Source organism: Procambarus clarkii, chromosome 32 (assembly GCF_040958095.1).
Source record: "Procambarus clarkii isolate CNS0578487 chromosome 32, FALCON_Pclarkii_2.0, whole genome shotgun sequence".
Classification (NCBI taxonomy): Eukaryota; Metazoa; Arthropoda; class Malacostraca; order Decapoda; family Cambaridae; genus Procambarus; species Procambarus clarkii.
In genome coordinates this window covers 25,664,214-25,691,451 of record NC_091181.1, presented here as the reverse complement: position 1 = coordinate 25,691,451, position 27,238 = coordinate 25,664,214, and the positions used below count along the sequence as shown (strand labels likewise).

Here is a 27,238-nt window from a genome sequence, read left to right as displayed (position 1 = left end):
AAGTTTAAAATCCGGGCCAGTTGGATTACGGAACAAGTTATCGGGTACCAAAAAAAACAAACAAGAGACTTGCTTGGATTGTTTCAAGCGTAGGTTAGACACGTGAATGAATGTGTTTGAGGGCATTAAACATATTCCTGTGACCTTGCGAGTCGGTTCACCCATCTCAGTATTCAAGAAAGGATCGTCACTCAAGGAAATTTTAGTCACCAATTAAGTAAATAAAGATTCAGGAAGTGTTCAAGTGGAAATCTTTTCTGTGAATGACACGTAGAAGTAAAAGTTAAATATATTATATATATATATATATATATATATATATATATATATATATATATATATATATATATATATATATATATATATATATTGTGACGATAATCTCCTTCAAGAGAGATTGAGCCTGCTCTTCCCTCCTAAGTACGTCCCTAACAACAATAACAACTAATATAGAAGATATATCCAACAAGTACAACACCAAGGTTTGCCAGAGAGCAAACGTATTCAGCACCAGGAACACTTGCTCCACCTCCGCCACTCAAACCAGCGAACTACCTGTCCGTCGCCTGCACGTCGCTGATTGGCTGGTGCACATCGCACCTGCTCCCTCCACCCGCCACACTACCTGATGTCTGAGGCCACCACGACCTACAGCCCTCAGAATATCCCGTGCTTTCCACAAGTTAACACGTCTCATTGGTAGACTAAGCCCTGGCTTACGTGTACTAAGAGAGGTGGCAGCTTAAAGCCAATATTCCTGCACTCATATTTCTCCTTGTATATTATTCACTTGTATTAACGTAACTTTTCATTTTGCCAGTGATTATTCTTATTATTTTGTTTGATTGATTTATGTTACAATTTTATGTCCATTTTATTCATGTTTTGCTTTTCTAACGTAATTACAATTTCATTGTTAAATTTACTTGTGTTTTGTGTGTCTTCCCATTACCTTACCACAGACGGAAGTTCCAGATTTTCTCTTTTTGTTTCTTTATGTGACGAGGCCATACCCCTAGCTTTTGAAACAGCCGAACACCAACGCGTTACCGTCACTATATATATATATATATATATATATATATATATATATATATATATATATATATATATATATATATATAATGTATATATATATATATATATATATATATATATATATATATATATATATATATATATATATATGTGTGTGTGTAGTTGACGAGACCACACACTAGAAGGTAAAGGGACGACGACGTTTAGGTCCGTCCTGGACCATTCTCAAGTCGACTTGAGAATGGTCCAGGACGAACCGAAACGTCGTCGTCCCTTCACCTTCTAGTGTGTGGTCTGGTCAACTTACTTTAGCCACGTTATTGTGATTCATCGCCTGCATATTATATATATATATATATATATATATATATATATATATATATATATATATATATATATATATATATATATATATATAACTGAAAACTCACACCCCAGAAGTGACTCGAACCCATACTCCCAGAAGCAACGCAACTGGTATGTACAAGACGCCTTAATCCACTTGACCATCATGACCGGACATAATGAGGTGATCACCTCATTATGTCCGGTCGTGATGGTCAAGTGGATTAAGGCGTCTTGTACATACCAGTTGCGTTGCTTCTGGGAGTATGGGTTCGAGTCACTTCTGGGGTGTGAGTTTTCAGTTGCATATTGTCCAGGGGACCATTCTGGCTTGTTCGCATATATATATATATATATATATATATATATATATATATATATATATATATATATATATATATATATATATATGTTATAATCTTAAAAGTAATGGTGGAATAAGCATAAAAATCCTACTACATTAAATTTAAGAGCCAGCCATAAAGTGCACCATGCCTGGTGAGCCACAAACATGGCTCCACCATAAAAACCATGGCACTACCATTCACAGGGGCATGGTGCCATTATCCTGGCATTCATCCTACTCCTCTTGATGATGTAAGTGATCATTACACCACTGTGGTGGTCTCTCTCTCTCTCTCTCTCTCTCTCTCTCTCTCTCTCTCTCTCTCTCTCTCTCTCTCTCTCTCTCTCTCTCTCTCTCTCTCTCTCTTTCAATGTACAAGGCGAAAATATACGTGAGATGAATTTAATGAGATGCAGCATCCGATGGACAGGAGAGGAGGTAGGGACCAGTGAACAAGAGGTAGAGACCAGTGAACAAGAGGTAGAGACCAGTGAACAAGAGGTAGAGACCAGTGAACAAGAGGTAGAGACCGGTGAACAAGAGGTAGAGACCGGTGAACAAGAGGTAGAGACCAGTGAACAAGAGGTAGAGACCAGTGAACAAGAGGTAGAGACCAGCGAACAAGAGGTAGAGACCAGCGAACAAGAGGTAGAGACCAGTGAACAAGAGGTAGAGACCAGTGAACAAGAGGTAGAGACCAGTGAACAAGAGGTAGAGACCAGTCAACAAGAGGTAGAGACCGGTGAACAAGAGGTAGAGACCAGTGAACAAAAGGTAGAGACCAGCGAACAAGAGGTAGAGACCAGCGAACAAGAGGTAGAGACCAGTGAACAAGAGGTAGAGACCAGTGAACAAAAGGTAGAGACCAGCGAACAAGAGGACCTCTTATACACTGGGTGACTAGTGAAAAAGTCATACATGTGAAATTTTATCATAATACATAAGCCTCTTCCCCATGCTCCCCTCCTCTTCCTCATACTCCTCCTAACTCTTTCCCTCCTCACGTAACTTCCTCATGTTCCCAAGACCAGCAAATCTCATAAAAAAAAAAAAAAATTGAAACCTCAAAAAACATAATTACTTCTACATCAACACCCTCCAACCCCACTCCCCCCTTCCCCCCTCTCCTCTTCCCCAACGCCCCCCTTCCTCCTTCCCGCTTCCCCCTTCCCCCTCCCTCCTACCCCTTCCCTGCCTCCCCAACAAGTCGGTTCACGAGGAAGTGTTGAAACACATTGGTTTTACACTTCCGATTTACTGTGGGTATTTACCTGAGGTTGGGAGGCATTTATCTGAGGTTGGGAGGCATTTATCTGAGGTTGGGAGGCATTTACCTGAGGGTTGGGAGACATTTATCTGAGGTTGGGAGGCATTTATCTGAGGTTGGGAGGCATTTACCTGAGGGTTGGGAGGCATTTACCTGAGGTTGGGAGGCATTTATCTGAGGTTGGGAGGCATTTACCTGAGGTTGGGAGGCATTTACCTGAGGTTGGAAGGCATTTATCTGGGGTTGAGGCATTTACCTGAGGTTGGGAGGCATTTATCTGAGGTTGGGAGGCATTTATCTGAGGTTGGGAGGCATTTATCTGAGGTTGGGAGGCATTTACCTGAGGTTGGGAGGCATTTATCTGAGGTTGGGAGGCATTTACCTGAGGTTGGGAGGCATTTATCTGGGGTTGAGGCATTTACCTGAGGTTGGGAGGCATTAATCTGAGGTTGGGAGGCATTTATCTGAGGTTGGGAGGCATTTATCTGAGGTTGGGAGGCATTTATCTGAGGTTGGGAGGCATTTACCTGAGGGTTGGAAGGCATTTACCTGAGGTTGGGAGGCATTTATCTGAGGTTGGGAGGCATTTACCTGAGGTTGGGAGGCATTTATCTGAGGTTGGGAGGCATTTACCTGAGGTTGGGAGGCATTTATCTGAGGTTGGGAGGCATTTATCTGAGGTTGGGAGACATTTATCTGAGGTTGGGAGGCATTTACCTGAGGTTGGGAGGCATTTATCTGAGGTTGGGAGGCATTTACCTGAGGTTGGGAGGCATTTACCTGAGGTTTGGAGGCATTTACCTGAGGTTTGGAGGCATTAATCTGAGGTTGGGAGGCATTTACCTGAGGTTGGGAGGCATTTATCTGAGGTTGGGAGGCATTTATCTGAGGTTGGGAGGCATTTACCTGAGGGTTGGGAGGCATTTACCTGAGGGTTGGGAGACATTTATCTGAGGTTGGGAGGCATTTATCTGAGGTTTGGAGGCATTTACCTGAGGTTGGGAGGCATTTATCTGAGGTTGGGAGGCATTTATCTGAGGTTGGGAGGCATTTACCTGAGGGTTGGGAGGCATTTACCTGAGGGTTTGGAGGCATTTACCTGAGGTTGGGAGGCATTTACCTGAGGGTTGGGAGGCATGTACCTGAGGTTGGGAGGCATTTACCTGAGGTTGGGAGGCATTTATCTGAGGTTGGGAGGCATTTACCTGAGGTTGGGAGGCATTTACCTGAGGTTGGGAGGCATTTATCTGAGGTTGGGAGGCATTTACCTGAGGTTGGGAGGCATTTACCTGAGGTTGGGAGGCATTTATCTGAGGTTGGGAGGCATTTACCTGAGGTTGGGAGGCATTTGTGGGAAATTTTTACCCACCATATCTAATTATCATCTAAGAAATGTATAATTTCTATATCATTTCTATATCATTTCTATATCATATCAAAATCGTATCAAATCATATCAAAATCATAATAGAATCATTATAGATTCATTATACAGCTTGATCCTAGATGACAATGCCAGTATGATCCCGTATGCCATAGGGTCCTATAGATGCCTACTACATGACTTTGTGCATGATCTCTCAAGGATCCAGAAGCTTCTAGAAGGATTTCTTAATTAAAAAACTATTGGAACATTAATCGCTTCTGGTAGAGATTATAAATCGAATCCTTAATAAGAATTAGTGGTATTATCAAGTACTACTTATAATCTTTAAATCCTATATCTAATTATATTATAATCACATCTTATCTCAATCATAAGTCTAGACAGTAAAAATAATCAATCAATATTCATAGAAGGCTACCGTGCTCAGGGAGCATGGGGGGAGCAATGGCTGGGAGAGAAGTGCCCACCACACCCCGCGGCACTTTGCGTTTGCTTACAACTGAGTGAACAGTGACGGATCCTTAGCGAACATTATTTAGCTCAGGACATCTTATCTAATTATCTTTATCACCAGTGAATACTCTCTAGAACTGGGGGAGTACCTGGACAATATATCTACGAGGAATATCCCTAGAACATTTATATCTATAAGTGTAGAGTGGAGTACACAGTGACTTGGCTCCACCTTCACCATCAACCCTCATCTTTTGCAATGCATTTATAGAATAATCTCGTAGCAATGCTACTAGTACATCATACAGCAACGCTGTTATATATAAAATATCGTGCCTAAACTCGCAACAAGAAAGTTATCAGTCTGGCACACTTGTCAGACAGGCACCCGGCAACAGAGAAGTATATTGAAGTTATTTTGGTATATAGTTGGCCTATTGTATGCTTGTGTGACTTTAATATTCTATAAGTCTGTCTGTCGGTTATAAAGCGAGGCAACGCCTCATATCTCAGTAAGTTTATTAAAATTGTAGTGTAGCAGTGAATCTTTATCCAAGCACTAGACCTCATGAGTGTCCATTGTGTCAAAAAAAAGATTCAGCTGCAATAAGTAAACAAGACCTCATAAGTGTCCATGGTGTTGGAAGAGATTCAGTCAAGCTGACTGTACATACTCATAAATTGAATATAAATACATTGCATATATACTTGAATATATAAATTAAGTTAACAATTGCTTGCTTAGTTATTTTTTAAGTTATCATATAAGTTCATTTAATTGAATAATTTCTAGTACTTAGTTAACAGTACTTAGACTACATTTAAAGTCATTTATTATACTTTTACAATTTAAATTGTTGTTTATAGTATAAGAATATATTGGTTGTTAATAGTTATGGTGCTAGGCTAGACTATGTACATGTTTAAATCCCTGATTTAAACAGAACCAGTGTTCAGTCATATAACTGAATTTATTAAATCTTATCCTTGTATAAAATACAAGCTGATGTGAGAACCCCTGTCTACAGGTGGACTGGAACTTCTATCAACTAATTCATTCACCCCACCTGTCCCTTACAGCCCACAATCTGTCATTAGGAAAAGAGGAGCTAGGATTTACAACCCTAGCTAGAGATTTTAGTTGAATTAAATTGCAGACAGTAAATTTTTAATTTAGTTCAGTACAAGTCCCTGGTAGTCTCTTCTAATATCAATCCCAGCAGGTTTTTCCCACAGCGTTTACCTCAGGTTGGGAGGCATTTACCTGAGGTGGGGAGGCATTTACCTGAGGTGGGGAGGCATTTACCTGAGGTGGGGAGGCATTTACCTGAGGTGGGGAGGCATTTACCTGAGGTGGGGAGGCATTTACCTGAGGTGGGGAGGCATTTACCTGAGGTGGGGAGGCATTTACCTCAGGTTGGGAGGCATTTACCTCAGGTTGGGAGGCATTTACCTCAGGTTGGGAGGCATTTACCTCAGGTTGGGAGTTTCTAGTGTGCGGGTATACATACCCCATGTACACATATGTGTACATGGGGTATGTATATACATAATAATAGGCCTGCGTGTATACATCGGCATGAATTAATTTATATTCGTGGGAAAAACCACATGTTTAGAAACAGATCATTCCCGTTGCACACAATGGAACCCAAGAGTGCCGAGCAACAACTAGATAGTGACAGTAGTTAAGATTCGTAGTTGATAAACGCGAACAACACAAATATGGAAAGGGTGGGAGTGGAGTGGGAGCGAGGACTGTCAATGTTGATGCCAGAGTCACATTGTGCAATCGTGTTAGTTGATCCAGTTTGGCCGCCCAGTTTAATTTTATCGTGGATTACAAAAATACTGAAACCATGCATTGTTGTTTTCCATTTTCTGGAAAGCCAAAAAATGTTGGGTGGAAGCTTTGTGAGGGAAGGGGGGAGGGGGGTGGTCCTCACTCACTGGTCTGGTGGGTGGTAGTGTCCACACTCACTGGTCTGGTGGGTGGTAGTGTCCACACTCACTGGTCTGGTGGGTGGTAGTGTCCACACTCACTGGTCTGGTGGGTGGTAATGTCCACACTCACTGGTCTGGTGTGTGGTAGTGTCCACACTCACTGGTCTGGTGGGTGGTAGTGTCCTCACTCACTGGTCTGGTGGGTGGTAGTGTCCTCACTCACTGGTCTGGTGGGTGGTAGTGTCCTCACTCACTGGTCTGGTGGGTGGTAGTGTCCACACTCACTGGTCTGGTGGGTGGTAGTGTCCTCACTCACTGGTCTGGTGGGTGGTAGTGTCCACACACTCACTGGTCTGGTGGGTGGTAGTGTCCTCACTCACTGGTCTGGGGGGTGGTAGTGTCCTCACTCACTGGTCTGGTGGGTGGTAGTGTCCTCACTCACTGGTCTGGTGGGTGGTAGTGTCCTCACTCACTGGTCTGGTGGGTGGTAGTGTCCACACTCACTGGTCTGGTGGGTGGTAGTGTCCTCACTCACTGGTCTGGTGGGTGGTAGTGTCCACACACTCACTGGTCTGGTGGGTGGTAGTGTCCACACTCACTGGTCTGGGGGGTGGTAGTGTCCACACTCTGGTCTGGTGGGTGGTAGTGTCCACACTCACTGGTCTGGTGGGTGGTAGTGTCCACACTCACTGGTCTGGTGGGTGGTAGTGTCCACACTGGTCTGGTGGGTGGTAGTGTCCACACTCACTGGTCTGGTGGGTGGTAGTGTCCTCACTCACTGGTCTGGTGGGTGGTAGTGTCCACACACTCACTGGTCTGGTGGGTGGTAGTGTCCACACTCACTGGTCTGGTGGGTGGTAGTGTCCACACTCACTGGTCTGGTGGGTGGTAGTGTCCTCACTGGTCTGGTGGGTGGTAGTGTCCACACTAACTGGTCTGGTGGGTGGTAGTGTCCACACTGGTCTGGTGGGTGGTAGTGTCTACACTAACTGGTCTGGTGGGTGGTAGTGTCTACACTAACTGGTCTGGTGGGTGGTAGTGTCCACACTGGTCTGGTGGGTGGTAGTGTCCACACTAACTGGTCTGGTGGGTGGTAGTGTCCACACTGGTCTGGTGGGTGGTAGTGTCCACACTGGTCTGGTGGGTGGTAGTGTCCTCACTCACTGGTCTGGTGGGTGGTAGTGTCCACACTCACTGGTCTGGTGGGTGGTAGTGTCCACACTCACTGGTCTGGTGGGTGGTAGTGTCCACACTCACTGGTCTGGTGGGTGGTAGTGTCCACACTCACTGGTCTGGTGGGTGGTAGTGTCCACACTGGTCTGGTGGGTGGTAGTGTCCACACTGGTCTGGTGGGTGGTAGTGTCCACACTGGTCTGGTGGGTGGTAGTGTCCACACTGGTCTGGTGGGTGGTAGTGTCCACACTGGTCTGGTGGTTGGTAGTGTCCACACTGGTCTGGTGGGTGGTAGTGTCCACACTGGTCTGGTGGGTGGTAGTGTCCTCACTCACTGGTCTGGTGGGTGGTAGTGTCCACACTCACTGGTCTGGTGGGTGGTAGTGTCCACACTGGTCTGGTGGGTGGTAGTGTCCACACTCACTGGTCTGGTGGGTGGTAGTGTCCACACTCACTGGTCTGGTGGGTGGTAGTGTCCACACTGGTCTGGTGGGTGGTAGTGTCCACACTGGTCTGGTGGGTGGTAGTGTCCTCACTCACTGGTCTGGTGGGTGGTAGTGTCCACACTGGTCTGGTGGGTGGTAGTGTCCACACTCACTGGTCTGGAGGGTGGTAGTGTCCACACTCACTGGTCTGGTGGGTGGTAGTGTCCACACTCACTGGTCTGGTGGGTGGTAGTGTCCACACTCACTGGTCTGGTGGGTGGTAGTGTACACACTGGTCTGGTGGGTGGTAGTGTCCACACTGGTCTGGTGGGTGGTAGTGTCCACACACTGGTCTGGTGGGTGGTGGTGTACACACTGGTCTGGTGGGTGGTAGTGTCCACACTGGTCTGGTGGGTGGTAGTGTACACACTGGTCTGGTGGGTGGTAGTGTCCACACTCACTGGTCTGGTGGGTGGTAGTGTCCTCACTCACTGGTCTGGTGGGTGGTAGTGTCCACACTGGTCTGGTGGGTGGTAGTGTCCACACTGGTCTGGTGGGTGGTAGTGTACACACTGGTCTGGTGGGTGGTAGTGTCCACACTCACTGGTCTGGTGGGTGGTAGTGTCCACACTGGTCTGGTGGGTGGTAGTGTCCACACTGGTCTGGTGGGTGGTAGTGTCCACACTCACTGGTCTGGTGGGTGGTAGTGTCCTCACTCACTGGTCTGGTGGGTGGTAGTGTCCTCACTCACTGGTCTGGTGGGTGGTAGTGTCCTCACTGGTCTGGTGGGTGGTAGTGTCCACACTCACTGGTCTGGTGGGTGGTAGTGTCCACACTCACTGGTCTGGTGGGTGGTAGTGTCCACACTGGTCTGGTGGGTGGTAGTGTCCTCACTCACTGGTCTGGTGGGTGGTAGTGTCCACACTCACTGGTCTGGTGGGTGGTAGTGTCCACACACACTGGTCTGGTGGGTGGTAGTGTCCACACTCACTGGTCTGGTGGGTGGTAGTGTCCACACTGGTCTGGTGGGTGGTAGTGTCCACACTCTGGTCTGGTGGGTGGTAGTGTCCACACTGGTCTGGTGGGTGGTAGTGTCTACACTGGTCTGGTGGGTGGTAGTGTCCACACTGGTCTGGTGGGTGGTAGTGTCCACACTGGTCTGGTGGGTGGTAGTGTCTACACTCACTGGTCTGGAGGGTGGTAGTGTCCACACTCACTGGTCTGGTGGGTGGTAGTGTCCACACTGGTCTGGTGGGTGGTAGTGTCCACACTGGTCTGGTGGGTGGTAGTGTACACACTGGTCTGGTGGGTGGTAGTGTCCACACTCACTGGTCTGGTGGGTGGTAGTGTCCACACTGGTCTGGTGGGTGGTAGTGTCCACACTGGTCTGGTGGGTGGTAGTGTCCACACTGGTCTGGTGGGTGGTAGTGTCCTCACTCACTGGTCTGGTGGGTGGTAGTGTCCTCACTCACTGGTCTGGTGGGTGGTAGTGTCCTCACTGGTCTGGTGGGTGGTAGTGTCCACACTCACTGGTCTGGTGGGTGGTAGTGTCCTCACTGGTCTGGTGGGTGGTAGTGTCCACACTAACTGGTCTGGTGGGTGGTAGTGTCCACACTGGTCTGGTGGGTGGTAGTGTCTACACTAACTGGTCTGGTGGGTGGTAGTGTCTACACTAACTGGTCTGGTGGGTGGTAGTGTCCACACTGGTCTGGTGGGTGGTAGTGTCCACACTAACTGGTCTGGTGGGTGGTAGTGTCCACACTGGTCTGGTGGGTGGTAGTGTCCACACTGGTCTGGTGGGTGGTAGTGTCCTCGCTCACTGGTCTGGTGGGTGGTAGTGTCCACACTCACTGGTCTGGTGGGTGGTAGTGTCCACACTCACTGGTCTGGTGGGTGGTAGTGTCCACACTCACTGGTCTGGTGGGTGGTAGTGTCCACACTCACTGGTCTGGTGGGTGGTAGTGTCCACACTGGTCTGGTGGGTGGTAGTGTCCACACTGGTCTGGTGGGTGGTAGTGTCCACACTGGTCTGGTGGGTGGTAGTGTCCACACTGGTCTGGTGGGTGGTAGTGTCCACACTGGTCTGGTGGTTGGTAGTGTCCACACTGGTCTGGTGGGTGGTAGTGTCCACACTGGTCTGGTGGGTGGTAGTGTCCTCACTCACTGGTCTGGTGGGTGGTAGTGTCCACACTCACTGGTCTGGTGGGTGGTAGTGTCCACACTGGTCTGGTGGGTGGTAGTGTCCACACTCACTGGTCTGGTGGGTGGTAGTGTCCACACTCACTGGTCTGGTGGGTGGTAGTGTCCACACTGGTCTGGTGGGTGGTAGTGTCCACACTGGTCTGGTGGGTGGTAGTGTCCTCACTCACTGGTCTGGTGGGTGGTAGTGTCCACACTGGTCTGGTGGGTGGTAGTGTCCACACTCACTGGTCTGGAGGGTGGTAGTGTCCACACTCACTGGTCTGGTGGGTGGTAGTGTCCACACTCACTGGTCTGGTGGGTGGTAGTGTCCACACTCACTGGTCTGGTGGGTGGTAGTGTACACACTGGTCTGGTGGGTGGTAGTGTCCACACTGGTCTGGTGGGTGGTAGTGTCCACACACTGGTCTGGTGGGTGGTGGTGTACACACTGGTCTGGTGGGTGGTAGTGTCCACACTGGTCTGGTGGGTGGTAGTGTACACACTGGTCTGGTGGGTGGTAGTGTCCACACTCACTGGTCTGGTGGGTGGTAGTGTCCTCACTCACTGGTCTGGTGGGTGGTAGTGTCCACACTGGTCTGGTGGGTGGTAGTGTCCACACTGGTCTGGTGGGTGGTAGTGTACACACTGGTCTGGTGGGTGGTAGTGTCCACACTCACTGGTCTGGTGGGTGGTAGTGTCCACACTGGTCTGGTGGGTGGTAGTGTCCACACTGGTCTGGTGGGTGGTAGTGTCCACACTCACTGGTCTGGTGGGTGGTAGTGTCCTCACTCACTGGTCTGGTGGGTGGTAGTGTCCTCACTCACTGGTCTGGTGGGTGGTAGTGTCCTCACTGGTCTGGTGGGTGGTAGTGTCCACACTCACTGGTCTGGTGGGTGGTAGTGTCCACACTCACTGGTCTGGTGGGTGGTAGTGTCCACACTGGTCTGGTGGGTGGTAGTGTCCTCACTCACTGGTCTGGTGGGTGGTAGTGTCCACACTCACTGGTCTGGTGGGTGGTAGTGTCCACACACACTGGTCTGGTGGGTGGTAGTGTCCACACTCACTGGTCTGGTGGGTGGTAGTGTCCACACTGGTCTGGTGGGTGGTAGTGTCCACACTCTGGTCTGGTGGGTGGTAGTGTCCACACTGGTCTGGTGGGTGGTAGTGTCTACACTGGTCTGGTGGGTGGTAGTGTCCACACTGGTCTGGTGGGTGGTAGTGTCCACACTGGTCTGGTGGGTGGTAGTGTCTACACTCACTGGTCTGGAGGGTGGTAGTGTCCACACTCACTGGTCTGGTGGGTGGTAGTGTCCACACTGGTCTGGTGGGTGGTAGTGTCCACACTGGTCTGGTGGGTGGTAGTGTACACACTGGTCTGGTGGGTGGTAGTGTCCACACTCACTGGTCTGGTGGGTGGTAGTGTCCACACTGGTCTGGTGGGTGGTAGTGTCCACACTGGTCTGGTGGGTGGTAGTGTCCACACTGGTCTGGTGGGTGGTAGTGTCCTCACTCACTGGTCTGGTGGGTGGTAGTGTCCTCACTCACTGGTCTGGTGGGTGGTAGTGTCCTCACTCACTGGTCTGGTGGGTGGTAGTGTCCTCACTGGTCTGGTGGGTGGTAGTGTCCACACTCACTGGTCTGGTGGGTGGTAGTGTCCACACTCACTGGTCTGGTGGGTGGTAGTGTCCACACTGGTCTGGTGGGTGGTAGTGTCCTCACTCACTGGTCTGGTGGGTGGTAGTGTCCACACTCACTGGTCTGGTGGGTGGTAGTGTCCACACACACTGGTCTGGTGGGTGGTAGTGTCCACACTCACTGGTCTGGTGGGTGGTAGTGTCCACACTGGTCTGGTGGGTGGTAGTGTCCACACTCTGGTCTGGTGGGTGGTAGTGTCCACACTGGTCTGGTGGGTGGTAGTGTCTACACTGGTCTGGTGGGTGGTAGTGTCCACACTGGTCTGGTGGGTGGTAGTGTCCACACTGGTCTGGTGGGTGGTAGTGTCTACACTCACTGGTCTGGAGGGTGGTAGTGTCCACACTCACTGGTCTGGTGGGTGGTAGTGTCCACACTGGTCTGGTGGGTGGTAGTGTCCACACTGGTCTGGTGGGTGGTAGTGTCTACACTCACTGGTCTGGTGGGTGGTAGTGTCCACACTCTGGTCTGGTGGGTGGTAGTGTCCACACTGGTCTGGTGGGTGGTAGTGTCCACACTGGTCTGGTGGGTGGTAGTGTCCACACTGGTCTGGTGGGTGGTAGTGTCTACACTCACTGGTCTGGTGGGTGGTAGTGTCCACACTGGTCTGGTGGGTGGTAGTGTCCACACTGGTCTGGTGGGTGGTAGTGTCCACACTGGTCTGGTGGGTGGTAGTGTCCACACTGGTCTGGTGGGTGGTAGTGTCTACACTCACTGGTCTGGTGGGTGGTAGTGTCCACACTGGTCTGGTGGGTGGTAGTGTCCACACTCACTGGTCTGGTGGGTGGTAGTGTCCACACTCACTGGTCTGGTGGGTGGTAGTGTCCACACTCACTAGTCTGGTGGGTGGTAGTGTCCACACTCACTGGTCTGGTGGGTGGTAGTGTCCACACTGGTCTGGTGGGTGGTAGTGTCCACACTCACTGGTCTGGTGGGTGGTAGTGTCCACACTCACTGGTCTGGTGGGTGGTAGTGTCCACACTCACTGGTCTGGTGGGTGGTAGTGTCCACACTCACTGGTCTGGTGGGTGGTAGTGTCCACACTCACTGGTCTGGTGGGTGGTAGTGTCCACACTGGTCTGGTGGGTGGTAGTGTCCACACTGGTCTGGTGGGTGGTAGTGTCCACACTCACTGGTCTGGTGGGTGGTAGTGTCCACACTGGTCTGGTGGGTGGTAGTGTCCACACTGGTCTGGTGGGTGGTAGTGTCCACACTCACTGGTCTGGTGGGTGGTAGTGTCCACACTGGTCTGGTGGGTGGTAGTGTCCACACTCACTGGTCTGGTGGGTGGTAGTGTCCACACTCACTGGTCTGGTGGGTGGTAGTGTCCACACTCACTGGTCTGGTGGGTGGTAGTGTCCACACTCACTGGTCTGGTGGGTGGTAGTGTCCACACTCACTGGTCTGGTGGGTGGTAGTGTCCACACTCACTGGTCTGGTGGGTGGTAGTGTCCACACTCACTGGTCTGGTGGGTGGTAGTGTCCACACTCACTGGTCTGGTGGGTGGTAGTGTCCACACTCACTGGTCTGGTGGGTGGTAGTGTCCTCACTCACTGGTCTGGAGGGTGGTAGTGTCCACACTCACTGGTCTGGTGGGTGGTAGTGTCCACACGCTGCTCCTTACCAATCACTACCTTACCTTCCCTTACTGTAAAAGAAAACATTCTAACATCTCTCTAACACATCTGAGTCTCAAGCTTCCATCCTTGTTGCCTATTTCTACTGATATTTATTGTAAACATTTTATCTCTTTCCACCCAGTCAATCCCTTTAAGTATTTTTTACGTCGTTGTCTTGTCCCCCCGCTGTCCCTCCTCCTTTCTCTCGTGGCCAGGTTTAGTTCCTTCAGTCTCTCTTCGTACCTCATCCCTCGCATCTCTGGCACGAGTCTCGTTGCAAACTTATCCGCCTTTTCCAGCTTACTAATGTGCTTTTTTTTGATCGGGGTTCCAGGATGGGGCGGCATACTTTAAGATGGGGCGGCATACTCTAAGATGGGGCGGCATACTCTAAGATGGGGCGGCATACTCTAAGATGGGGCGGCATACTCTAACATGGGGCGGCATACTCTAAGACTGGCCTCACATAGACGGTATACAGTGATCTTAAAGTCTTCTTATTCAACTTTCTGAAGGATGTTCTGACTTTTGCCAGAGTGGAGTATGCGGCTGACGTTATTCCATTTATATGGTCCTCTGGAGTTAGGTTTGGTGCTGTGGCCACTCCCAGGTCTTTGTCTCTAGTCGTTATAGGGAGGTAGTTTCCCTTCTTTGTGTATTGGCTTTTCGGTCGCATTGCTTCTGGTACAGTTTCCATCACTTTACACTTGTTGGTGTTGAACTCTAGCAGCCATTTCTCGGACCATCTCTACAACCTGTTCAAGTCATCTTGGAGAATCTTACACTCCTCATCTGTCTCAACCCTCCTCATTAGTTTTGCATCATCTGCAAACATTGACATATAAGACTCAACTCCCGCAGTCAAGTTGTATACATAAATGTGGAACTAAATGGGTCCCAGCACCGCTCCTTGAGGCACCCCGCTTGTTACTCTACGCCAGTCAGACTCCTCGCCCCTCACTGTCACTCTCTGATACCTGTCTGGTAATTCCTTACTCATGAGATTGCGTGTCCGTCTACTCCCGCCTGCCTCTCATGTTTGTATAGTAACCTTCTGTGTGGTACTGTATCGAAGGCTTTTTGGCAGTCCAGAAATATGCAATCTGCGCATCCTTCTCTGGCTTGCCTGATTTCCGTTACCTTATCACAAAACTCCAGGAGGTTGGACAGGCATGATGCCCCTGCTCTAATGCCGTGTTGTTGTTTACTTACAAATCTAATTCTTTCTAAGTGTGCAACTAGTCTTAATCTTATAATTGTTTCAAGTACTTGCAAGAGATGGTTGTGAGCAACACTGGTCTGTTGTTAAGTACCTCTTCTCTATCTCCTTTCTTGTAGAGTGGCACCACATTTGTCTTCTTCCAGCAGCTGGGCAATTCCCCCCGTGTAAGTGACACATTAAAGATTAGCGCTAGAGGTATGCTGAGGACCTGTGCTGCTTCTTTTAACACCCATGGTGATACTCTATCAGGCCCAGAAGCTTTAGTTACATCCAGTGATGCTAGCTGTATCCTTACTTCCTCTGCTGTTACCTCAATATTTAGTAGTTTCTCATCCTGTACTGCTTCCTCATCTAGCTCTGGGAGCTTTTTAGGCTCAGTAGTGAACACTCCATGGAAGCTGGCACTGAGCTCCTCACAGACTTCTAAATCATTTTCTGAATACTGGCCTCCCCCTTGTTCGTCACCTGGTCACTTGGTCATTCACTGTCATTTTACTTCTTATATGACTATGTAAGAGTATCGGTTGGCTCTTTGCTTTGGAGGCAATACAATTTTCATAGTTTCTTCCCGCCAATCTTATGTGTGTGTGTGTGTGTGTGTGTGTTTGTACTCACCTATTTGTACTCACCTATTCGTGCTTGCGGGGGTTGAGCTCTGGCTCTTTGGTCCCGCCTCTCAACCGTCAATCAACAGGTATAGAGGTTCCTGAGCCTACTGGGCTCTATCATATCTACACTTGAAACTGTGTATGAAGTCAGCCTCCACCACATCACTGCCTAATGCATTCCATTTGTCAATCACTCTGACACTAAAAAAATTCTTTCTAATATCTCTGTGGCTCATTTGGGCACTCAGTTTCCACCTGTGTCCCTTAGTGTGTGTGCCCCTTGTGATAAATAGCCTGTCTTTATCTACCCTGTCAATTCCCCTGAGAATCTTATACGTGGTGATCATGTCCCCCCTAACTCTTCTGTCTTCCAGCGACGTGAGGTTTAATTCCCGTAGTCTCTCCTAGTAGGTCATACCTCTCAGCCCGGGTATAAGTCTGCTGGCAAACCTTTAAACCTTTTCTAGTTTAGTCTTATGCTTTATTAGATATGGACTCCATGCTGGGGCTGCATACTCCAGAATTGCTCTGACATAGGTAGTATACAAAGTTCTGAATGATTCCTTACACTAGTGTCTAAATGCCGTTCTTATGTTAGCCAACCTGGCATATGCCGTTGATGTTATCCTCTTGATGTTGGCTTCAGGGGACAGGTCTGGCGCGATATCAACCCCCAGGTCTTTCTCTCTCTTTCTGACTCGAAGAATTTCATCTCCCATATGATACCTTGTATCTGGTCTCCTGCTCCCTACACCTATCTTGATTACATTACATTTGCTTGGGTTAAACTCCAAGAACCATTTGTTCGACCATTCCTGCAGGTTGTCCAGGTCTTCTTGAAGCCTCAAGCTGTCCTCCTCTGTCTTAATCCTTCTCATAATTTTGGCATCGTCAGCAAACATTGAGAGGAATGAGTCTATACCCTCCGGGAGATCGTTTACGTATATCAGAAACAGGATAGGTCCAAGCACAGAGCCCTGTGAGACTCCATTGGTGACCACGCCAATCTGAGGTCTCCACTCACTGTAATTCTTTGCTTCCTATTGCTTAGGTACTCCCTTATCCACTGGAGCGCCCTACCAGTTACTCCTGCCTGTTTCTCCAGCTTATGTACCAGCCTCTTATGGGGGACTGTGTCAAAGGCTTTCCGACAGTCCAAAAATATGCAGTCCAACCAGCCTTCTCTTTCTTCCTTAATCTTTGTCACCTGGTCTTAGAATTCTATTAAGCCAGTAAGGTAAGATTTACCCTCCCTGGACCCATGTTGCGATTTATCACGAAGTCCCTTCTCTCCAGATGTGTACTAGATTTTTTCTCACAATCTTCTCCATCACCTTGCATGGTATACAAGTTAAGGACACTGGCGCCTGTAGTTCAGTGCCTCTTTCAGTACCGATGGTGAGATCTTGTCTGGATCAACAGCCTTTCTCATCCAGATCCAACAGGTGTCTCTTGACCTCATCTCTCGTAATTTCGAACCCTTCCAAGACCGCCTGGTTTACTGCCCCCTCTCCTAGTGCAGTGACCTCACCATGTTCTAATGTGAAGACCTCCTGAAACCTCTTGATGAGTTCTTCCCACACCTCTTTGTCATTCTCTGTATACCTGTCCTCGCCTGTTCTAAGTTTCATTACCTGTTCTTTTACTGTTGTTTTCCTCCTGATGTGACTATGGAGTTGCTTTGGCTCGGTCTTGGCTTTGTTTGCTATACCATTGTCATAATTTTTCTCTGCTTCTCTTCTCACACTAACATACTCATTCCTGGTTCTCTGGTATCTCTCTCTGCTTTTTGGTGTTCTGTTATTCCGGAAGTTCCTCCACGCCCAGAACCCATGTTGATGTTTGTTTACAAACCTAATGTTCTCCAGGTGTGCAACCAGTCGTAGCCTAATTATTCTTTCAAGTATTTTACAGGGGATGCTTGTTAGTGATACAGGTCTATAGTTGAGTGCCTCCTCCCTATCACCTTTCTTGAAAATCGGTTCAACATTTGCCCTCTTCCAGCAACTGGGCAATTCTCCCGACATAAGTGACTCATTAAAGATCATTGCCAGAGGCACGCTGAGGGCCTATGCTGCCTCTTTTAGTATCCACGGTGATACTTTGTCTGGTCGAACTGCTTTAGTTGCATCCAGTGTTGTCAACTGTTTCATTACCTCCTCTGCTGTCACCTCTATATCTGATAGTCTTTCATCTAGGGTAATCTCTTCTAACAATTGGAGCTGCTCAGGCTCGGTTGTGAACACTCCATGGAAACTGGCATTCAGTGCCTCGCAGATTTCCTTTTCACTTTCAGTATATGCCCCTTCTGTCTGCCTTAGTCTTGTCACTTGGTCGTTCACCGACATTTTTCTTCTTATATGGCTGTGTAGTAATTTAGGTTGTTTTTTCGCTTTAATCGCAATATCGTTCTCATAATTTCTTTCCGATGCTCGTCTTATGTTAATGTAATCGTTCCTAGCTCTGTTACATCTGATCCTGTTGTCCTCTGTCCTTTGTCTTCTGTACTTCCTCCACTCCCGCCTGCTGGCCATTTTTGCTTCCTGACACTGTCTATTAAACCATGGGTTATTATATTCCCTCTTACTTTTTCCTTTATTGTTGGTATAAATCTCTCTTCGGCCTCCTGGCATTTCCGTATGACTAGGTCCACCATATCTTGCACTGTTTTTCCTCTAATTTTTTCCTCCCAAAGCACTTCACCCAGATAGTCCCCTATCCTCCTGTAGTTCCCTTTCCTGTAGTCAACTCTCCTTTCCCAGATCTCTTGTCCCATAGTCACAAGTTTGAATTCCATCATGTAGTCCAAGACTAGGACACAATGGTCACTGGCCCCTAGAGGTATTTCGTGTTCCAAATTCTCGATGTCTTCTACGTTCTGGGTGAAAATCAGATCTAATAGGCTCAGTGAATTCCCTCCTCTTTTTCTTGTGTCTTCCTTTACATGTTGTGCTAGGAAATTCCTGTCTATAACATCTACTAACTTTGCTCCCCACGTTTCTTCCACGCTGTGGGAATTCCTTGCTTCTCAACTTACTTCTCCATGATTTAGGTCCCCCATGACCAGCAGTTTCGCTCTCATCCTGTGAGCTAATGTTGCTGCCTTCTGCAGTTCATCTATACATGCCTAGTTGTTGTCATCATACTCCTGCCTGGGTCTTCTACTGTTTGGTGGGGGATTGTAGATTACCAAGATCACAATCTTCCTCCCATCTGCTGTCAGAGTTCCATGTATGGAGCTTGTGCACTCATTGGTGCCCCGATTTTCCAGGTCTTCAAACTTCCATTTCCGCTTTATTAGGAGTGCCACTCCCCCTCCCTGTCTCTGTGTCCTCACTTTTCTTATCACCTGGTGTGTGTGTGTGAGTGTGTGTGTGTGTGTGTGTGTGTGTGTGTGTGTGTGTGTGTGTATGTGTGTGTGTATGTGTGTGTGTATGTGTGTGTGTGTGTGTGTGTGTGTGTGTGTGTGTGCGCTTGACCTGCCTTTTTAATTCTCAAAATATTACTGAAGAAGAGAGCAGGTGCCCAACAAACATGTACCGAGACCAGCTACAAATATTAAACTCTCCCTCACACAAAACATGAGTGTAAGGCTCTAAGACCACACACTAAAAAATAAAATAAAACACGTATGCAATAATGGACAACGAACGTTTTTCTTTTTCTTTTTTCTTTTCCTTTTCGTAAATATCCAGTACAGTAAAACTCTCGTGCCAACTGATGAAGCATTTAGGATAGAATTTCTGTGTACAGACAACCTTTTGTGCCGGTGCTGTGTGTACTCACCTAATAGCTCCATGTTTTGTGGGAAATTTGTGTGTGTGTGTGTGTGTGTGTGTGTGTGTGTGTGTGTGTGTGTGTGTGTGTGTGCTGTGTGTGTGTGTGTGTGTGTGTGTGTGTGTGCTGTGTGTGTGTGTGTGTGTGCTGTGTGTGTGTGTGTGTGTGTGTGTGTGTGTGTGTGTGTGTGCTGTGTGTGTGTGTGTGTGTGAGCTTGTGTGTGTGAGCTTGTGTGTGTGTGTGTGTGTGTGTGTGTGTGTGTGTGTGTGTGTGTGTGTGTGTGTGTGTGCTGTGTGTGTGTGTGTGTGTGTGTGTGTGTTGTGTGTGTCTGTGTGTGTGAGCTTGTGTGTGTGAGCTTGTGTGCGCGTGTGTGTGCTGTGTGTGTGTGTGTGTGTGTGTGAGCTTGTGTGTGTGTGTGTGTGTGTGAGCCTGTGTGTGTAAGCTTGTGTGTGTGTGTGTGTGTGTGTGTGTGTGTGTGAGCCTGTGTTTACTAGTTGTGTTTTTGCGGGAGTTGAGCTTTGCTCTTTCGGCCCGCCTCTCAACTGTCAATCAACTGTTTATAACTACTTATTTTTTAAACTACTAATTTTTTATTTTTTTTTCCACACCACACACACACACCCCAGGAAGCAGCCCGTGACAGCTGACTAACTCCCAGGTACCTATTTACTGCTAGGTAACAGGGGCATTCAGGGTGAAAGAAACTTTGCCCATTTGTTTCTGCCTCGTGCGGGAATCGAACCCGCGCCACAGAATTACGAGTCCTGCGCGCTATCCACCAGGCTACGAGGCCCCCCTGTGTGTGTGCACGCGCGTGTGTGTGTTTGTGAGTGCGCTTGTCTATCTGTGCTTTTAGGATCGGGCGGGATTAGGCGGAGAATACTAACATGGGTTATCTTGAGGTTATCTTGAGATGATTTCGGGGCTTTAGTGTCCCCGCGGCCTGGTCCTCGACCAGGCCTTCACCCCCAGGAAGCAGCCCGTGACAGCTGACTAACACCCAGGTACCTATTTTACTGCAAGATAACAAGGGCATAGGGGTGAAAGAAACTCTGCCCATTGTTTCTCTCCGGCGCCAGGGATCGAACCCGGGACCACAGGATCACAAGTCCAGCGTGCTTTCCGCTCGGCTCGACCGGCTCCCGACGGGTTAAGGAATTAACTGATAGACAGGTGTCAGAGTGTGACAGTCAGGGGGCGAAATCGGGCTGGCGAACAGTAAGCAGCGGAATTCCTCAAGGATCGGTGCTGGGACCCCTGTTATTTCTCATTTATGTATATGACCTGTCTACATAAGTTGAGTCTTTTATGTCGATGTTTGCAGACGATGCTAAGCTAATAAGAGTAGTGACAGAGGAAGATTATAAGATTCTCTAAGATGACTTAAACAAGTTACAGAGTCGGTCCTAGAAATGGCTACTAGAGTTCAACACCAACAAGTGTAAGGTGATAGAAAGGGGACCAGGAGCCTGGAGACCGAAAGGCCAGTACACGATAGAGGGGAAACTACCTCCCTATAACGACTAGAGACAAAGACCTGGGAGTGGACATAACACCAAACCTAACTCCAGAGGCTCATATAAGTAGAATAACGTCAGCCGCATACTCCACTCTGGCAAAAGTCAGGACATCCTTCAGAAACCTGAATAATAGGACTTTTAGATCACTGTATACCGCCTGTATGAGGCCAGTCTTAGAGTATGCCGCCCCATCGTGGAGCCCCGATCGTAAAAAAGTACCCACCAGGAAAGGTGCATAAGTTTGCAACGAGCCTCGTCCAGGAGCTGCGAGGGATGAAGAAAGACTGAAGGAACTAAACCTGATGACAATAGAAAGATGGAGAAAGACGGGATACATGATGGAGATGTATGAAATCCTTAGGAGGATTGATAGAGTGGAAAAAGAGGAAAATGTTCTCAATGAATACCACTATAACAAGGGGGGGGGACGGATGGAAGAGTGAGACTGATAAGCCATACAGAAGTAAGCAAATGTTCTTTTAGTTTAAGAGTGGTGGGATAATGGAGTGAACTACAGGAGCAGGTTAAAGTGGCAAACTCCATTCATAACAAAAAAAAGTTGGTAATATAGGGAAATAGGTCAGGAGTCATTGTATTAACAAAAAAGTGTACTCACCTAGTTGTACTTGCGGGGGTTGAGCTCTGGCTCTTTGGTCCCGCCTCTCAACTGTCAATCAACAGGTGTACAGATTCCTGAGCCTACTGGGCTCTATCATATCTACACTTGAAACTGTGTATGGAGTCAGCCTCCACCACATCACTGCCTAATGCATTTCCATTTGTCTACTACTCTGACACTGAACAAATTCTTTCTAACGTCTCTGTGGCTCATTTGGGCACTCAATTTCCACCTGTGTCCCCTTGTGCGTGTGCCCCTTGTGTTAAATAATCTGTCCTTATCTACCCTATCAATTCCTCTGAGAATCTTGTATGTGGTGATCATGTCCCCTCTAACTCTTCTGTCTCCCAGTGACGTGAGGTTTAATTTCCATAGTCTCTCCTCGTAGCTCATACCCCTCAGTTTGGGTACTAGTCTGGTGGCAAACCTTTGAACCTTTTCCAGTTTAGTCTTATCCTTGACTAGATATGGACTCCATGCTGGAGCCGCATACTCCAGGATTTGTCTGATATATGTGGTATATAATGTTCTGAAAGATTCCTTACACAAGTATCTAAAGGCCGTTCTTATGTTAGCCAACCTGGCATAAAGAATATTGTGCGAGGAGCCTATGCTACGCTTTCTAACTTCAGAATTGCTTTTAAATACATGGATGGCGATATACTAAAGAAATTGTTCACGACTTTTGTTAGGCCAAAGCTAGAATATGCAGCGGCTGTGTGGTGCCCATATCTTAAGAAGCACATCAACAAACTGGAAAAGGTGCAAAGACATGCTACTAAGTGGCTCCCAGAACTGAAGGGCAAGAGCTACGAGGAGAGGTTAGAGGAATTAAATATGCCAGAACTAGAAGACAGAAGAAAAAGAGGTGATATGATCACTACATACAAAATAGTGACAGGAATTGATAAAATCGACTGGGAAGATTTCCTGAGACCTGGAACTTTAAGAACAAGAGGTCATAGATTTAAACTAGCTAAACACAGATGCCGAAGAAATATAAGAAAATTCACTTTCGCAAACAGAGTGGTAGACGGTTGGAACAAGTTAGGTGAGAAGGTGGTGGAGGCCAAGACCGTCAGTACTTTCAAAGTGTTATATGACAAAGAGTGCTGGGAAGACGGGACACCACGAGCGTAGCTCTCATCCTGTAACTACACTTAGGTAATTACACACACACACACACACACACACACAGCGCCTGAGGGAACTGTGCCTTACGACACTAGAAAGAAGAAGGGAGAGGGGGGACATGATAGGAACGTATAAGATACTCAGAGGAATTGACAGAGTGGACATAGACGAAATGTTCACACGGAATAGTAACAGAACGAGAGGACATGGATGGAAGCTTGAAACTCAGATGAGTCACAGAGATGTTAGGAAGTTTTCTTTTAGCGTGAGAGTAGTGGGGAAATGGAATGCACTTCAGGAACAGGTTGTGGAAGCAAATACTATTCATAATTTTAAAACCAGGTATGATAGGGAAATAGGACAGGAGTCATTGCTGTAAACAACCGATGCTCGAAAGGCGAGATCCAAAGGTCAATGCTCGATCCTGCAGACACAACTAGGTGAGTACACACACACACACACACACACACACACACACACACACACCCACCCACCTACACACACACACACACACACACACACACACACACACAAACCGTACCCCAGGGAGATGGGAATGCTACTGTGGAGGGGACCACCACAACCCAGATCTCATTTGCTGAAATGCTTAAAAAGAGCCCTGAAGCTAGGTCTGCGGTTAAGGAAGTTGCCATGGAAGTGGCTTCCTCTCAGGAAGCAGCTAGATGTACTAGCCGGCTGATAGAGAGAAATAGAGCAGTAGTAGTAGCAGGCATTGAAGAACAAACAGGGACCAGACCAAAGGAGCGGAGAGACAAGGACAAAAACATGATTAAAGAGATCCTTAAAGAGGTAAGGATGGAGGGAGCTGAGCGAAATGTTGAAAAGGTTTTCAGGCTTGGAAAGTACAACAAGGACAGAGACCGAATGATAAAGGTGGTTTTCATGAGCGAAATCGCGAAAGAGGAACTGCTAGCAAGGAAGTGTTGTCTAAAAGGTGTAGAGAAGTTCAAGAAAATATTCCTGCAGAGGGATATGACAAGGGAAGAGAGAATACGGACAGCAGACGCGAGGAAGGAGCGCAGGGAGAGAGAAGGAAATCAGAGTACCACAACCCAGAACCCTACAATCCCAGAGGGAAGTGGAGAACCCTCCTCAAACAGTGCAACAGCCACAGGGATTGGGGCACCACCCCCAAATTCTACCCAACAGACACCCAACCTGCCCCATCCCCTGTCAGCCCCCCACTAAGTACCCACCTAGGGCACCCTCCCCCCACCCACCCCCCTCCCCCCACTCACCCCCCTTCTTCCCCTCACCCCTCTCCCCAGGACCTCCCTTCCCCCCCATCCCCCATGCCCTCCCTTCTCCCACATGCCTTCCCGTCTCTCCCACCCCCATGCCCTCCCTTCTCCCCCTCCCCCCTAAGCCCCCCACTCTCCCCCACCCCACCTAAGTCTTCCCCTCTCCCCCACTCCCCTAAACCCTCCCCTCTTCCTCACCCACCTCAGCCCTCCCTTTTCCCCCACGCCCCCCAAGCCCTCCACCCTTTTCTCTCCCCCCAAGCCCCCCCATCTCCCCTATCCCCCACAGCCTCTCCTCCCCCCATGCTTCCCCAACCCTCCCTCTCTTACCCACCCCCTGTACCCTCCCCCTCTTATCCACCCCCTGTACCCTCCCCCTCTTATCCACCCCCTGTACCCTCCCCCTCTTATCCACCCCCTGTACCCTCCCCCTCTCCCCCACCACCCCAAGCCCTCCCTCCTCCACCAATCCCCCCGTGCCAGGTTCCCCCAGCTCCCACTCACCCCAGATCCCAAAGGTCCCCCCCAGAAAAGAAGCAGAAGAGAGTCAGTTTCAGGGTGATGTACTCGAACATAGATGGGATCACAAGCAAGACAAGTGAACTAAGGGAAAGAGCACAAGAAGTTAACCCAGATGTAATCGGACTCACTGAAACAAAACTCTCTGGAATCATAACGAATGCCGTGTTTCCCCAGGAGTATACAGTAATAAGGAAAGAGAGGGAAGGTAGAGGAGGAGGCGGAGTGGCCCTACTCATGAGAAGGGAATGGAGTTTTAAGGAGATGGCCATCCCGGGCTGTGAGGAGTTCAGAGACTACATAGCAGGCACCATAACAATGGGAGGACCAAGAATAGTAGTAGCAGTAATATACAACCCTCCACCAAATGACAGGAGACCCAGTCAAGAATATGAAAACAACAACAAGGCAGTTAACACTATAATTGAGAGGGCAGCCTCTGCTGCCTGTAGAAATAGATCCCACCTGCTCATCATGGGCGACTTCAATCACGGAAAGATTGACTGGGAGAACAAGGAACCGCATGGAGGCGAGGATACGTGGAGAGCCAAACTATTGGAGGTGGTGACAAGCAACTTTTTAACGCAGCATGTCGGAGAACCCACAAGGATGAGAGGCAATGACGAACCAGCGAGACTCGACCTAGTCTTCACTCTGAACGACTCCGACATAAGAGAAATCGGTTTTGAGGACCCAGTAGGAATGAGCGACCACAGTGTACTGGTGTTTGAGTACTTGATTGAAGAAGGGTTATTGAACTCGAGGAGGGATACCGAAACCAAAAGGTTAGCATACCGAAAGGGAAACTATGAGGGGATAAGAAAATTCCTAACAGATATAGCATGGGAAACAGAGCTCAGGGGAAAGACGGCCCAAGATATGATGGATTACATCACGCAGAAGTGCAAGGACGCAGCAAACAAGTTTGTCCCAGTCCAAAAGGAAAACAGAGAAATGAAGATGAGAAACCCATGGTTTAATCAAAGATGTAGGCTAGCTAAGCAGCAAAGTAAAAGGGCATGGAGAAACTATAGGAATAACAGGACACTGGAGAGCAGAGAAAGATACCAGAATGCCAGGAATGAATATGTCAGGATGAGAAGAGAGGCAGAAAGACAATACGAAAATGACATCGCAAGCAAGGCAAAGACTCAGCCTAAATTGTTGCATAGCCACATTAGGAGAAAAACAACAGTAAAGGAACAGGTTAGGAGATTAACGATAGGGGCGGAAGGATTCACTACAAATGACAAGGAAGTGTGTGAGGAATTGAATAAGAAATTCCAGGAGGTCTTCACCTTAGAACAAGGAGAAATTCCAGAGGTAAGTGAGGGAATAGCTAACCAGGAACCACTGGAAGAGTTTGAGATTACCAGTGGGGAAGTAAGGAAGTGTTTACTAGAGTTGGACGTGACGAAGGCTATAGGCCCAGATGGAATCTCCCCTTGGGTTCTAAAGGAAGGAGCAAGAGAACTGAGCCTACCACTCTCCATAGTGTATAACAAATCACTGGCAACAGGGGAACTGCCAGATATTTGGAAAGCAGCTAACGTAGTCCCGATATACAAGAAAGGGGATAGACAGGAGGCACTGAACTACAGGCCAGTGTCCCTAACCTGCATACCATGCAAGCTGATGGAGAAGATTGTGCGAAAAAAACTAGTGGAGCATCTGGAGCGAAGGAACTTTGTAACACAGCATCAACATGGGTTCAGGGATGGCAGGTCCTGCCTCACAGGGTTACTTGAATTCTACGACCAGGCAACAAAAATAAGGCAAGAAAGAGAAGGGTGGGCAGACTGCATATTTTTGGATTGTCAGAAAGCCTTTGATACAGTGCCACACAAGAGGCTAGTGCGAAAGTTGGAGATGCAGGCTGGAGTGAGAGGGAAGGTACTCCGGTGGATAGAGGAATACCTAAGCAACAGGAGACAACGAGTCTGTGTGAGGGGTGAGGTCTCAGATTGGCGAGACGTCACAAGTGGAGTCCCGCAGGGGTCAGTCCTTGGACCTATACTGTTTCTGGTATATGTAAATGATCTCCCAGAGGGTATAGATTCGTTCCTCTCAATGTTTGCCGACGATGCAAAAATTATGAGGAGGATTGAAACAGAGGATGATAGTAGGAGGCTACAAGATGACCTGGATAGACTGAGTGAATGGTCCAACAAATGGCTGTTGAAGTTCAACCCGAGTAAATGCAAAGTAATGAAACTAGGCAGTGGAAACAGGAGGCCAGGCACAGGATACAGAATAGGAGATGAAGTACTTAATGAAACAGACAGAGAGAAAGATCTAGGAGTTGATATCACACCAAACCTGTCTCCTGAAGCCCACATAAAGAGAATAACGTCTGCGGCATATGCGAGGCTGGCTAACATCAGAACGGCGTTCAGGAACCTGTGTAAGGAATCATTCAGAATCTTGTACACCACATATGTAAGACCAATCCTGGAGTATGCGGCCCCAGCATGGAGCCCGTACCTTGCCAAGCACAAGACGAAGCTGGAAAAAGTCCAAAGGTATGCTACTAGACTAGTCCCAGAACTAAGAGGCATGAGTTATGAGGAAAGGCTACGGGAAATGCACCTCACGACACTGGAAGACAGAAGAGTAAGGGGGGACATGATCACAACCTACAAAATCCTCAGGGGAATCGACCGGGTAAACAAGGATGAACTTTTCAACACTGGTGGGACGCGAACA

General features: G+C 48.2%; 2 protein-coding genes across 2 annotated transcripts; one reads left to right on the top strand and one right to left on the bottom strand.

The window, feature by feature from the left end:
* Positions 1-2,125: 2,125 nt before the first annotated feature.
* LOC138370484 (uncharacterized) lies at positions 2,126-2,629 on the top strand. The gene has a single exon (XM_069334853.1). It carries the CDS (start codon positions 2,126-2,128, stop codon positions 2,627-2,629), a length of 504 nt encoding a protein of 167 aa, XP_069190954.1.
* Positions 2,630-2,970: 341 nt separating this feature from the next.
* Positions 2,971-6,352, bottom strand: LOC138370483 (probable serine/threonine-protein kinase samkC). Its single transcript, XM_069334852.1, has 5 exons — positions 6,101-6,352; positions 4,160-4,327; positions 3,546-3,902; positions 3,253-3,378; positions 2,971-3,063 (listed from the first exon to the last, which is right to left on the bottom strand). The coding sequence occupies exons 1-5, from the start codon at positions 6,350-6,352 to the stop codon at positions 2,971-2,973; spliced, it is 996 nt and encodes a 331-aa protein (XP_069190953.1).
* Positions 6,353-27,238: the final 20,886 nt, after the last annotated feature.